General features: G+C 45.4%; 1 protein-coding gene across 1 annotated transcript in view; it reads left to right on the top strand.

Moving 5' to 3' along the window:
- The window catches only part of HMGCS2 (3-hydroxy-3-methylglutaryl-CoA synthase 2), a 15,206-nt gene extending 4,921 nt beyond the window's left edge, over window positions 1-10,285 (top strand). Inside the window, exons 3-8 of the mRNA XM_019655795.1 lie at window positions 3,836-3,961; window positions 4,526-4,690; window positions 5,858-6,023; window positions 7,750-7,920; window positions 9,369-9,475; window positions 10,080-10,285. Of these exons, the coding sequence (XP_019511340.1) occupies window positions 3,836-3,961; window positions 4,526-4,690; window positions 5,858-6,023; window positions 7,750-7,920; window positions 9,369-9,475; window positions 10,080-10,270 (926 nt within the window). The 3' untranslated portion in view covers window positions 10,271-10,285. The remainder of the gene's footprint in view (window positions 1-3,835; window positions 3,962-4,525; window positions 4,691-5,857; window positions 6,024-7,749; window positions 7,921-9,368; window positions 9,476-10,079) is intronic.
- Window positions 10,286-14,593: the final 4,308 nt, after the last annotated feature.

Here is a 14,593-nt window from a genome sequence, read left to right as displayed (position 1 = left end):
GAGCGATATTGGTGATGTGGAAAGATTTAAACAAGTTAGACATCAAGGGGAAAACACCTTGGTAAAAATAGACCCAAAGAATCACAGGATAGACTATTAGACAGAGTACCGGTATTTCTGCTCTTTCTCCCTTGCCTGGTTCCTAGGAAATTGCTTTTTGCATATTAACATTACCCTGTACGTATCTTACCAATCATTTCCCTCAATGCTATATTGGAAGGAAGAACCCTGTTGTGATAGCATAAAAAGGTCCAAGGGAAACAGTACAAATGGAGATTTAGAAGCCTAACTCTGCCAATAATTTTTGACAAGTGCCTTAACTTCTTTGAGGCTCAGAGTTCTTATTTGCCTTGCAGGGCTAGTAAAAGAACTGAATAAAATATCTATGGAGATGTGAAAGAACAGTACCTGAGCAGTCAAAACACTCTCTATTTACTAAGTTGGAAACTAGAATTAAAGTCTTAGAAACCATAATGAATATTAATTATAAAATTAATTATGAAGTCTTGTGGTTGGCCAGGACCTCAGAGATTATCTAATCCTATGTTCTGTATTTCTAAAAGCAGCCAAGGAGAGTTTAATGGTTTGTCTCTGTTCACACAGCAAGGCAGTACTGGTCCGTACACCTGTTCAGTGTTTTTTCTGACTTCCCTGCATATAGCCCCACCATCAGTGTTTCCATTGATTTGGAATATGCCAGTCTCTACATCATCAAATCTGTTCTTACAGCGCTTTTCCTGCTTGGCACTTATATTATTACCTCTCCAGCAGCCCCTGTTATCATCACCACCAATATTTCCAACCAAGCATTCAGTTGGAGAGTAGAAATAAAGGGCAGCCTTTAAGCAAACATCAGAGGTTATATTTGGGAACATCAGCAGCTTTAAGCGTGTCATTTCAAATAAGTAGATTCTGCTAAATGGCTGGGCATTCCACAGGAGAGGACTGCAAAGGCACCCTCCTTCAATAGGATTTCTTGGTGGGGAAAATACTTCAACAGCAAACTATTGAGATGTAGATTGTTAGTTTGTATTAAAACAAAAAGCATAGTTAAACTTGAGCCTAATGACAATTGCCAATACCAGACAAGGCCAGTGTAGGTGAGATCTCTGCTTCTGACCTGGCCAACCGCTCACCTGGGGACTCTGGGATGAGAGGAAGTGTTTCTGAGACTCACCAGGAAGTTCCAAATCACTCCTGAGAGACAGCAGGGTGTAAGGGAAGGAAAGAGTGCACTGGTTCAGGTGGCCTGGGAGACTGCATCTTCCCTATCTTTTTTTTATGAAAGTAATTGAAATGTATAGTTAAAAAAAAAATACACAGGGCCGGCCGAGTGGCACAATGGTTAGGAACTGGCTTGGGACGCCAGAGGGCCCGGTTCGGATCCCACATGTGAGGGCCAGTGACACTGCCCTCTACAAAAATAAAAATAAAAATAAAAAAATACACATACACAAAAGGAAAGAAAAAGTTCCCTTTGACACTTCACTGCCATTTCCAGAATTTAACACTAACAGTTTCTGTGTGTCCTTCCAGTTTTTTAGTTTTTAACATTGTGCATATTATTCCTCATTCCTTAAGCATAGAATGACGCTTAGAGGTCATTCTATATCTATATCTATATCATCTATATCTATTATATATATATATATATATATATAAAAGATTTGCTACATTCTTTTTAAAGCTGCATAATATTCTATTGATGGATATGCCAAATTTTTCTTAACTGGTGCCATATTGATGGATATTTTGATAGTTGTATGTTTTCTGCAATTATAAACAATTGTTTTAATGAACATTGTACAATAGCTTTGCATGCTTGTGATAATGTGTTGTAAGAATGGATTTCTAAAGTGGAATTGCAGGATATGTTGATTTAAAAGATCAATAGAATATGCCTAATTGCTCTTCAAAATGTTGTACTAAAGTACATTCCTGTAACACATGTTATCAAGCTTTCTATTCTTTATCAGCTTAATACGTAAAATAATATTGTCATTGATTTGCTTTTTTTGTCACACAAGAGCTTTGATTTTTTTTTTAAGATTTTATTGGGGAATTGGGGGAGGGGAACAGCGTTGGGGAATCGGGGAAGGGGCACAGACAAGTTGCTGTCCTTTTATTCTTCAGTCTAGTTGTGGAGGACATCACTTCACTGGCCCATGTTGGTATTATCATTGCGCTCTTCCCGGGTGAGGCAGGTCAGTTGCCAGCCACTGGACGGCTGCTCACAGCTGCTCTTGGCAGTTCACACCGGCTGCCAGCTGCTCACAATAGCTATGGGAGCCCACTGCGGCTGCAGCCTATGCCGTCACTGGCAACTCTCGGCAGCCCAGCTCCAGGTCGAGCTGTTGTTCACCATCTTAGCTGTAGAGGGCAGAGCAACACTGGCCCTCATGTGGGATCTGAACTGGCAGCCCTGCTTCTCAGAACTGGCTTCCCAAGCCAACTCCTAACCAACGCAGCACTTGGCTGGCCCAGAGCTTCAATTTTTTTACAATGTTCACTGGCCATTTTCTTATTACATACCTTGTCTTTTTTATGAGACTGTTATGAATAAAAGAAAATAGCTTTTTGTTTGATATAAGTATTGTAAATACTTCCCCAGTTTGTCCTTTGAGTTTGTACCTGATAGAAAGTTTTAATGTTCAGGTAGCCAAATTTACTGATCTTTTCCTTAATGGCTTCTAAATACTCTTCTATAGTTTCCAAATATATATATATATTTCATAGATATATATTTCATAGATATATATTTATATATATACTTTTTGTTGGGGTTGGAGTTGGAGTTGTTATAATTCTTAGAGAAGGTTCTTGGGTTTCACTGAACTTGGGTTGGAATCCTAACTCTGAATCTTTATCATATTATCCAATAGCTGTGTGACTCTAGCCAAGTGACCTAACTTCTTTGGGCCTCAATTTCTTTGTCTATAAAGAGGAGGTAACTGTATCTGATATATAGGCTTATCATGAGGATTCAATTACATAGAAATATGGCTCCCAACACAGTACTGGGATAACTCCTGGGGTCTTCTTTACAGGTTAGATAGAATACTAAAATCACTACCATTATCTGTCCCACAGACTCAAGTGGGGTGGGGGGGTCACAGTACTATCAGATGACGGTGGAAAAATAATAGTCAAGACAACAATCATTTATTGAATAATAGCCTGACTAATATAGAGGTAGCAACTATGGATCGCCTACATTAAACGTGGTTACTCAACATAAACCCTTTTCACAATGAGAGTTGTACCAAGTCGTTCAAAGCACATGGTTTACGATCCAGTCAGAACTGGGTTTAAATATCAAATTCCATATTCACTAAGTGGGTGACCTTAGACAAGTTACTTCATCTCTCTGGAAGGCAGTGTCTTCCTCTGTAAATGTGGGTGTTACCTGCCTCACTGGATGGTTTTAAGAATTGTTTGACGATAACTAGTGTCTAGCTAGTATTTCAAATGTGAGTCTCCCTCCCTATCCTTTGACCTTCTATTGGAAGGAATTTTAGCCAGAGGGCTAGAAGGTGATGGGTACAAACCTAAATTATCTCCCAAAGTACCAGTTAATAAATTTTTCAGGGAATTCGAAACAAGAGTTCTGAATAAGTGAGCGTTGTACAGCTAGAATAACAGGACGCTGAGTTTTGACTTGGCATTTCAAATGTGTCATGATGAGTCTCACGAGAACATAAGCTCCACAAGGCAGGGGTTTTTGGTTTTGTTCAATGGTCTATCTTCAGTATATAAAATTGGGCTGGTACACCAGAGGCACTCAATCTACTCGAGATTTGTTAGTGGTGATAATATTTTTTGTCTCTCCTGACAGGTCGCTATGCAATGGTGGTCTGTGGAGACATTGCAGTCTATCCCAAAGGCAATGCTCGCCCCACAGGTGGGGCTGGAGCCGTGGCAATGCTGGTTGGGCCCAATGCCCCTCTGGTCCTTGAGAGAGGTTTGTAGTGACCTGTGCATGGACGGCGTGGCCAAATGCATAGCTCCTAATCGCAAACTGGCATTCCCACTCCTCAGGGCTGAAGGATGGGTTTGGGGACGATGTCACTTGCCTTCAAAAGGCCTGACGGGGGAGCAGAGGGCAGGAGAGGGAGGGGAGAGAGGAATCAGGGAGGTTTCCTCATCTGCACCATCACACTGGAATAATGATGGGTGGAATAAATGCTGTTGGTGCTGCTGACAAGGCCCTTAGGGAGCTAAACTGGCCATTGAAGATAAAAGAAGATAATTGGGTATAAAGGGAAAATGTTTCCTTTGAGACCCTTGGCGTCTATTTCAGATTTTGTTAAACTCACATAGGTGTGGAAGGGGAAAAGTAAACCTCATTTACATAAGAGCAACGATCTCTTCAGCTCCCTTGAACATGTGAGGGATGTTGAGTGGGCTCGGGCTTGGGCGCGAGACAGATAACCTGGGGACTATTTGCGCATGGTTCTCCTATCCTCTTTGCTTGATGTGGATGGGCTGCACTGTGAGTCTCTGAGTCCCTTGTGTGCCTTGCCAGGGCTCCGGGGGACCCACATGGAGAACGTATACGACTTCTACAAACCCGATGGGGCTTCAGAGTACCCGATGGTGGACGGGAAGCTCTCCATCCAGTGCTACTTACGTGCCTTGGACCGATGTTACGCAGTATACCGTCAGAAAACCCAAAACCAGTACAAGCAAGGTACGGGGCCCCAAGGGCAGAAAGTGGGGGCTCTGTGTACATGGGGCCAAGAGTTTGTCCTGAATGCTTAAGATAAGGTGTCTTCTCGCCTCTGAAAATGATCTCAAGAGAATTATTTCCGTTGAAGTCAGGAGTGATTTGACTCTTTGTTGGCAGTTTGCCACCTTTTAAAGTCTTGTGGATGTTGAAACATCTTACCTGTATTTTCGGTATGCTGTCATCAGCGATTTTTCTCTGGATAGTAGCATTACATGTTGATTTTATTTTCACTTTCAGTTTCTGAATTTTCCAGCTAAAAAAAAAACATGGACTGCTTTCATAGTCGGAAAAGAAACAAATCTTGTTTTAAATCTACAGTGAAGCCTACTTTTAAAAAATAGAAAGGGTTCTTACCTGCTTAGCCACACCCAGGTGGGCTCCTGTAACCAGCAAATTTCAGTGTGGGAAAAGGCATGTGCTGAGCATGGATGGGGTGGCTAAAGGAGCCACTGCTTGCCCCTTTGCACCACACTGGGTGAAATGCTGGCTGCCACAGCCACCTCCCATGGCTGAGGAGTCCACTTGGACCTCTCTGCCTCTGCCCATCCACCGTCAAATTGCTACTGGCTAATTGTTCTCGCCTCCTCTGAACTCTTGTGGCATTCTAATAATTTTACTCCTTATTCTCATATGGAATTTGATCGATGCTGCCCCGGGTCTCAGCATTAAAGTGTCAACTGTCCTAGGGGCAGAGGGTGCATCACCCTCCTCTTGAAAGTGAGAGGAGCAGTCTGTATTGCTGAGTCAGAAACATTGGAACCTAAATCCAAAGCCAGACATTTTCAAGTTGAGTAACCTTGGAGACATCACTAAGCTTCGTATTTTTGGAGACTCTGGAAAATAGAGAAAATTGTAGAACACGAGTCTGATTTGGAGGGATTATCTGTCTCAGAGGTTGGCAATAGTAGAGAGGAAGGATATATTTATTTCTTTCCCTTGTTTCTTTATAAGGAGTGTGCTCAGTGAAATGCTTGTATAATGAATGAACTAACCTTATGAGGGTTTGCTGGAGGTAGGAGCTAGTTCTCTGAGAGGCCTAGCATCCCTCGGTACAGTTAGATCTTGGAGAGTGGGTGTCAATGGCTTGTCTGTCATGCCACATCCTTGCTGTCACACTTCCTCTTTCAGCTGGCATCGATCGACCTTTTACTCTTGATGATTTACAGTTTATGATCTTCCACACCCCCTTCTGCAAGTTGGTTCAGAAATCCCTGGCTCGTCTGATGTTCAATGACTTCCTGTCAGCCAGCAGCGACACACAGAACAGCCTCTACAAGGGGCTGGAGGCCTTCAGGTGAGTCCTCCTGATGTGGGGAGCCTAGAGACTCGTGAGGGGTGAGGGAAGAGGAGGCTTCCTAACGCCTTGAGTCTGGACCACCAATCTCTCCAGTGGGGGAAAAACAAGGACAATTCTCCAACACAATAGAAGTGACACCAAGTCCTAACAGGGGTCCTTGTCTAAATGGGGCCCTCCGCCTTTTATCTCAGGGAGCACAGGGAGTTGGCCAGGACCTCTAGATCAAGTGACATTAAAAAGCTTCAGAGAACGAAAAGGGGGAGAGGGAGTATGGTCTTACCATTCAGTCAATAAACATTTGATGAACATCCCCTCTGTCAGGCATCATACTAAACTCTGGGGACACAAAAATGAATGTGACTCCATGATCCCTGCTTAGAGGCTCTCACAAGTTGATATGGACAGAAACACCTAGAAACAAATAATCGCAGTACAAGACAGCAACCTGTGGTGGAGTATAGTGTGGGAGTGGAGTCAAGGGAATTGTAATAGACATATATGATATGGGGGGTAGTGGGGCAGCGGATTGGGGGAGGGGGTTGTCACTGTGAGGGGTAAAAAGTATAACTATTGCACTGTGTTGTACAGCTGAAACTAATTTTTTTAATGTGTATTTCACAATAAAAAAATTCTAAAAAAAAAAAGACAGCAACCTGTGCAGTGTCCACTGTCATTCTGACTTGCCATTGACCTCATTAACGTCTTGCTTATTGCCTCAGTTTCTCTTGTCTATGAAATGAAGATAGTCTAACTCCCCCCTTTAGATGTCAATAAAGCAAAAAGGATGCCATTTATTAATGTAGTACTCTGAGACGTTTAGAAAAGAAGAATCTTCAGTACAAAGAGTTCCCACTGGGAAGGCCATCTTTCCCTTTCTTCTTGATAACTGTTCATGTCAAGGTTTGCAGTATTCTACCAGTATCTGCCGCTATCACTAACTACCACTAGTAACCCTGACACTTAACTAAAACCCCCAAATTAACACATACACTGCTTATAAGACCCTCCCCATGAGAAAAGAAAAAAAAATTCTAATATATAGCAAAGAGACTAGCTTAGTATCTTTAATATACGCAAGTCTCATCAATAATAAGATAAACACCCCAGTAGAAAACTGAACAAAGGATATGGATAAGAAATTCCTCAAAGGAGAAATGCATGTCATCATATTTTTAAATGTGCACACTCATTAGTAACAAAGTTGAACAAGTTGCCATGTTCCTTACGTCGTTTTGTTAAAAAATTTGAATACCCAGAATTGGAGAGGCTGTGGAAAAATGAGCAATGATGGATGTGTAAATTGAGACACGGGTTTTGGGGAGTAGTAGGAAAATTTGACGCTAAGTCCTTAAAGAGGCACATACCTTTTGGCTCACTAATTTCTGCAGCCTTGAAAAACAATGTCCTAGAAGATGACTTAATGTCATAGAGAAAATTAGTTAAGGAAGCGTGCTAAGCAGAATGTATGGTGTGATTTTTATTTTCCAATAAACTAATGAAAGTAGGGATGGATTCCACAAGAAAAATAGGAAGCAGTGCTCCCTCTAAAGGGTAGGACTGTTAGTGAGATTTTCTTCTTTGCATGGTTCTGTATTTCCAAACATCCTATAATGAAACCAGGTGCCCCCAAGCCTTCTCTCTGGAAGCCGCTGCTTCTCCCCTTGTTGCCTCCCTCCCCCTCCTGTGGCTTCTCACCTGGCCTGTTCCTCTGGCTGCCTCGCAGGGGCCTAAAGCTGGAAGACACCTACAACAACAAGGACGTGGAGAAAGCATTTGAGAAGGCCTCACTGGACATGTTCAACAAGAAAACCAAGCCCTCCCTGTACTTCTCCACGCACAACGGGAACACGTACACCTCGTCCCTCTACGGATGCCTGGCCTCACTCCTGTCCCAGTGAGTCCCGCATCTGGCCCCACCTCCTACCCCCTCACCCCTGTGGTGGTCTCAGGGGTCCATCCAGTTCGGTTCCTCTTCTGGTTCAGATTTTCTTCTCTTTTCTTTTTTTTTTTTAAGAAGGAAGGAAGGGAAGGAGGGAGGGAAGGAAGAGAAGGGAAAGAAATTTGTTTCAAAGGTATAACGTGTTTCCCTGAAAATAAGACCAGGTCTTATATTAATTTTTGCTCCAAAAGATGCATTTTATTCATTTATTCATGCACAAAAATCTACATTTATTCAAATACAGCCATGTCTGGCTGACGATCTTAACTGGGGCTTATTTTGGGGTAGGGCTTATATTACAAGCACCCTGAAAATCATGCTAGGGCTTATTTTCCAGTTAGGTCTTATTTTGAGGGAAACACGGTGTGTATAGGCAGGTTTATTATCAGTATTAACCAGTTATCTCCAAAGTGAAGTACATGTTTTATGCCAGGGGCTGTGCAATATTTCTCAGGGTCTATTTGGTACAGCAAGAAATAGAAGTTTTATGCATATTTTTGTCTCCTCTATTTAATATCTCTGCTCAGTAAAGCATGGTAGTTAAGAAAGTCTAGCTTTGGAGCCCACAACCTAGGTTCAAATCTCTACCGCTTATTAGGTTTGACCTTGGAAAAATACTTCACCTCTGTATGCCTTACTTCCTCCAGCTATAAAATATGCACAGTAACAATATGTACCTTCTAGGGTTTTGATGCATGTTAAATGCCTAAAGCAATTAAAACTTTAATGCTTAGCAATACTCAAATGTTAACTGTCATTTTTATTGACATTCTATTTTGTGGGTTTTATAAGGAAATACTTGTACTATATAGTACATGCAGATAACATAGGAGATACATATACAGAGGGTGCCCAAAAAATGTATACACATTTTAAGAAAGGAAAAAACTGTATTAAAATTGTAATACTCAATATATACCAATAACAAAAGATGTAAACGTCATATGTGTACATTTTTGGGGCATCCCCAGTATATATGAACTTGATGAAATTATTACAAATGAGGGGACGATAAAAGAGTTACGACTGGTAAAGTGTCACCAGTGAACATGGAAGTCTGGAAGGTGAGTCCAGTGGTCTGACCTCCACTTGGAGATGCCTTCAGAGTCCAACGAACTCATCTTGTCCTCATGAATGGGGAGAAGTTCCTTCTACACCCCAAAATCCCGTAATGCTCACTGTGCCTTCTGTAGGTTGGATTTCAGCGGCTCTCCTCTTAGCATGCTGTCCTCCTCCTGGGCCTATCCCCTGGTCTTTCAAAAGTTCCCCTTTGTGTAGAGTGCCCAGAAGCCATCTCTAAGTTGCAAGAGGTGGACTCGATTGGGCTGATAGGTTGGTGGTTTATTTGACGGGCAGACTGTCATGCCAACGTGTTTTCTGGGTTCTGATTTCTTCTCTTGCAGGCGCTCTGCCCAGGACTTGGCTGGTTCCAGGATTGGCGCCTTCTCCTATGGCTCTGGGTTGGCAGCAAGCTTTTTTTCATTTCGAGTGTCCCAGGATGCTTCTCCAGGTGAGTCCCGTCTTCCTGTCAGGCACTTCTGACAAGATTCATCCAGTGGAAGGGCCCATTTTCTACCTGACCGCTCCCTGAGGTTACCTCCCTCTTGCTTGGGCAGAATAATGTGATTGAGAGCAAAGGGGTTTCAACAATGGAGTAAATTTATCTGATTAATGTATCTGAGGCACTTCCCTGGCTACTATGGAGAGACTAGATTGAAGAGGAACAAAGGTGGTTATGGGGAAATTAGGCAGGTTGTTCCAGCAAAGAGTCCAGGCCAGAGGTAATGATGGTTTGGTTGCAGCTGGTGATGGAGAAGGTGGTGGGTTTGAGATATCCAGTGAATATTTGTTGATTATTTTATGGCGGGTGTGATCCGAGACACTCATCTAAGTGCTCTGCGGGATGTACCTTGATGACATGAGTGTATCTGCCCATATATCTTGCTAACATGATGTGTTCTGACCCTCATTATTTCTTGGCATTGTAATCTGCCCACAGAGAACTTTCCCCCAGTTCGAGCTCCCACAGAGCCCAGCTTCTCTGCTGGACTCAGGAAACGTAGCAGTGACCATGGCCGTGACGCACGTTGATCAGTCTTGTTTTTGCTTTCCAGGCTCCCCCCTGGAAAAGCTGGTGTCTAGTACCTCAGACCTGCCAAAACGCCTGGACTCCCGGAAGCGGATGTCTGCCCAGGAGTTCACAGAAGTGATGAACCAAAGAGAGCAATTCTTCCACAAGGGTAAGGAAAGGCCAGGGGGAGGGAAGGAGGAAGCAGCTTTTCTCAGATTCCACGCCAGTGGCTGAGAACCAGGGACGCATGGCAATCTAGAACATCGCAGGTCAGGGTGAAGATGTCCATGAGATATGATTGGCAGGAGACCTGTTAGGTGCCCCAGGGTGAGAACTGGGTAGGGAAGCAGAAGGCAGAGTTGTGAAGACGGAGGAGGCAGCACGTGGCTTTGCAGTGTAGACTGTAGTTGACCACCCAAAACAGGGCACTGGACAGTGTAGTCCCTTGAAAGCCAGGTGTATGGTCTTCAAAAATGCCACCTATGTGACAGTTGAAAGAGCCCAGACTTTGGAGCTAGATATCCAAATCTAAACTGACCTGTGGCATTCACTACTTAGCTCTTTATCTTTGGGAAGATTCTGGAACTTTTCCTAGTTGTCTCAGTTCTAAAAATCACACCAATTTTCCAGGACCGTCAAACAGATTGAATGAATGCATGATAAGTTATCAACTAATAGTACTGTCTCCACCCAACTGCTCGCTTTCCCTAGCAAAGAAAATATTGCCCCAAAAAGCAACAAAAGAAAAGTAAACCAAAGCTAAAGGTATGACTAGAGAGACCAGATGGTGGTTTTAAAACAACAGTAACCAGGGCCAGTCTAATGGCTCAGTTGGTTAAAAGCACAAGCTCTGAGCAACAGGGTCGCCAGTTCAATTCCCACATGGGCCAGTGAGCTGCGCCCGAGCTGAGCTGACACTGAGCTGCCAACAGGTGGCAGGATGGCTCAGCTGGTGAGAGCACGTGCTCCTAACAACAAGGTTGCCAGTTCGACTCCCACATGAGATNAGGGAGGAGACGCTCATGACGTGCCAGGCCTCCCCGTCCGACACCGCCGAGGTCTGGTAGGACAGCAGCTGCACGCCTGCCTCTGCCAGGAGCCCTAGGAAGAAGAAGAAACCCCCGGTTGGCATGGAGAGTAGAGGAAGGAGTGGTGAGAGTTGGGCATCTCAGACTCCTGTGATCAAAGCTGCGGGGTGGGGGAGGAATGGTCTCAGAGCCACAGAGCTGAGAGGGAACAGGGCATCTGTCCAGCTTTAGAGAAAACACTCTGACCATCAGGCGAGGCGGGGGAAGGAAGATGAACCACCAAGCTAGAGCACTCCCTGACTTGCTGGCTGCCAGCTTCGTCCAGACCAACAGCGAGAAAAAAGAGGAGAGTTCCTCCGGGCAGCTGGCAGAGAGGGTGAAATGAGGCCCTTTGAGGTCTGTGGATACTCTGCCAAACTCGGAAGTGCTCCAAAACTCCCGGGGCGCCAGGGGACTGGGGCAGGGCAGGGTGCCCATGATGCTGCAGGGGTGTGTGACAGGCTTTGTTGGGGTCAGGAGAAGGAAACCAAGACGAGGAAACCTATACACGACGGCTCTGAGCTCCTTCCTGGGAGCTGGCTCCAAACGCAGGTCCACGGCGTGTGCTTAACATGAAAAGCAGCCCAGGTAACAGGGGCTCCGGGGTCCAACCCCCAACACACTGCTCTGTGGCCTCAGATAAGGCAGCTCCCTCTAAACTCTGTGTCTACTCCCCAGTGGTCTGGAAGCTGGCATCACAGACCCTCTGTCTGGTGAGTTCCAGATGCCCTGAGGCTGGAGAGGAGCTGAAGGAGGCAAAGGTCTGTGGAACCCCATCCCAGGATACACACAGACACACGCACACGCCCAGCCGCCCTTGCCTCAAGGGCACCGGCCAGCCATACAGGCCCCTCCTCACCAATCATGGTCGGCAGCATCGCAGGGTTCGAGGGCTGAGCCCGGAACAGGAGCAGGGGCAGCCCCTTGCGAAGAGGCACTTCCGGTCTGAAGACAGCTCCATTGAGTGCCAGNGGGCTGCCTGCCACTTGCAAAAGTTAAACATCGAGAGACATGGTTGGTGGAAAGAAAGCAGGTTTCTTCAGAACGCCGGCATTTTGGGAGGATGGCAGACTCCTGTCCAAAGGCCACCCCCTGTTCCTAGACTGGTCAGAAGGTTTTATAGGCAGGTAAATGGGAAAGAACAAAGGAAAGGGCTAACTGTTGAGAAGTCGTCTCCCAGGGTCTTCTGAGGCCTCAGGCCTGTCTCAATGTTATCTTAACTCGTATTGTCCAGTAGCCATCTGTGAAAAACTGCTAGAGGGTGGTGATCTTGGGTCTCGAAGTCTGGGAACCCCAGGATTAAAGAAGCTGTTCTTTTCAGGTTAGGATGTTTGTTAAGTAACGAGGTATGAGTAGCCTGAAAAAGGGAACAGAGTTCTTCAGTTAATCGGTGGGAGGAGAAACAGCTGAATATCAGGATGGATCCAACTGCAAACTGGCGAAGTTTAATTACAATACCTTATTGATTTACCAGATTTCACCCTTATAAGCAGGTTCACCAGCTTTGGTACTGCCAAGGAATTGTTTGTTTAAAATGGGGTTCTTAAGGGCATGACAGTGGCAAAGAGGGGGTTATCTGTGTGAAGCTAGTTCTGTCATCAGGAGCACAGGAGCGGGGAGGGAGGCAGGGCTGGGCAGGGAGGAGGAGAGAGGGAGAAAGAGAAATTTGGGATTTTCAGGGGCAGGCTTGCTCCCGCTCCTTGTCCACAGCTTCTCGCAGTGGCAGTGCGTAGGCAGCACCGCGCCTGGTGTACCTGGTGTACCGTAGAAGAGAAAAGCTGCAACTCAATGCACTCGTCTCAGTCAATGACTGACAAGCCAAAAACCTACCCCAATGAGATTTTAGCCGAAATAAGGATTTTAGGTCGGTCAGCGCTCTGTGGAGCTCTGCACTGCCCAGCCTGCTCTCTTACCAGGCAGAACGCGTCATGGGGACCCTGCCCGCCTCCCAGTCTGGGCTCCGGTGGTGGCGGTGGTGGCGGTGGTGCTGGGCACCGGTACCTCAGGCATCCAGGCTGGGGGGTGGAGTGCAGTGGCGCATGGATAACCTCAGGATGCAGTTAGGAGAGCGCCCCCCCTGGGCACAGCCCTGCCACCTCCGGCAGGAAGCAGGTACTGGGGGTGGGGATGCCCAGGATGAGACATTGAATGTCCTGCTTTTGTTTTTTTCAAATTCTACAGCTCCATGGAGTGGTTTCTGGGAAGAGGGTGCTAGCAGAGCTTTTGCCCAGGAATCAAAAAACAGAAAACCAACAACCCACTCTCAGCTGGTAAATAAATTGGATTGGACACAGCAGCCCGCATAAACGTAGCCCTGGAGAGGGAGGGGCCACCCTCAGGGGGTCCTTTTCCTGCTTGGTCACTGCCCTGAGCTTTTGCTGCTGTGGACCAGGGACCCTTCATGGAAAAGAGATGGAGAAGAGGCCTAGCCTTGAATCACTGACCCCCAGAAATGTGGCTGATGGGCTATCTCCTTCAAGATCCAGATAGCTCGCTTACCATTTGGTATAGCTTTGTTGTTGTTGTTATTATTATTATTATTATCATTAAATTTCCGTGCTGTTATACCTTGATTCATTTCTTAAGATTTTCTGTGAATTTCTAAATGTTATACCTGGTACTAAGCTAATATATATAACACAATTAAAGAGACAGAGAAGTGGGGGAGGAGGTAAAGGGAGTCAACAGTGTGTGATGGACGGTACCCAGACTCTTTTTGGGGGGCAGGAGTGATCACTTTGTAGTATATACAGATGTTGAATTATAATGTTGTCCACTTGAAACATATAATAAAAAGGATAAAAACAAAAGGCAAGAGAGGCTACTAGACCCCAATTGTGCACGGAAACAAAAATCACAAGCAATAAAGTTATACTCAAGAAGAAAAAAATGGGGCAGGCTGAGTGGCTCAGTTGGTTAAAAGAGCGAGCTCTGAGCAACAGGGTTGCTGGTTCGATTCCCACATGGGCCAGTGACGCTGCGCCTGAGCTGAGCTGGCACTGAGCTGCCAACAGGTGGAAGGATGGCTCAGCTGATGATAGCACGTGCTCCTAACAACAAGGTTGCCGGTTTGACTCCCGCATGGGATGGTGGGCTACGCCCACCCACAACTAAGACTGAACACAGCATCTTGAGCTGAGCTGCCGACAGGCGGCCGGATGGTGTCTGGACTTGGAGCTGAGCTAGCTGCGCCCTCAACTAAGATTGAAGGACAACAACTTGGCTGTTCCCCTTCCCCAATTCCTCAATTCCCCAATAAAATCTTAAAATAAAAAGAGAGAGAGAGAGGAAAAATACAGGAGGAAATGACTCCTGTATTTCCTAGATACCAGAACATGAAAAAATGCACCAGCTGACACTCAGAGAAGCCTGCCAGACCTCCCGGCTCTGGGGGTCCTTACTTTCCCCCCAACTGGAGCCTGCAGCTACCCCCCAGTGGTAAAATCGCAGAGCACTCAGTTTACAATCTCCCCTTCTCTCCCCCGCCCTC

This window comes from Hipposideros armiger, unplaced genomic scaffold (assembly GCF_001890085.2).
Source record: "Hipposideros armiger isolate ML-2016 unplaced genomic scaffold, ASM189008v1 scaffold_247, whole genome shotgun sequence".
NCBI lineage: Eukaryota > Metazoa > Chordata > Mammalia > Chiroptera > Hipposideridae > Hipposideros > Hipposideros armiger.
The sequence above is the reverse complement of the archived record's forward strand: the minus strand, read 5'-3'. Positions and strand labels throughout refer to the sequence as shown.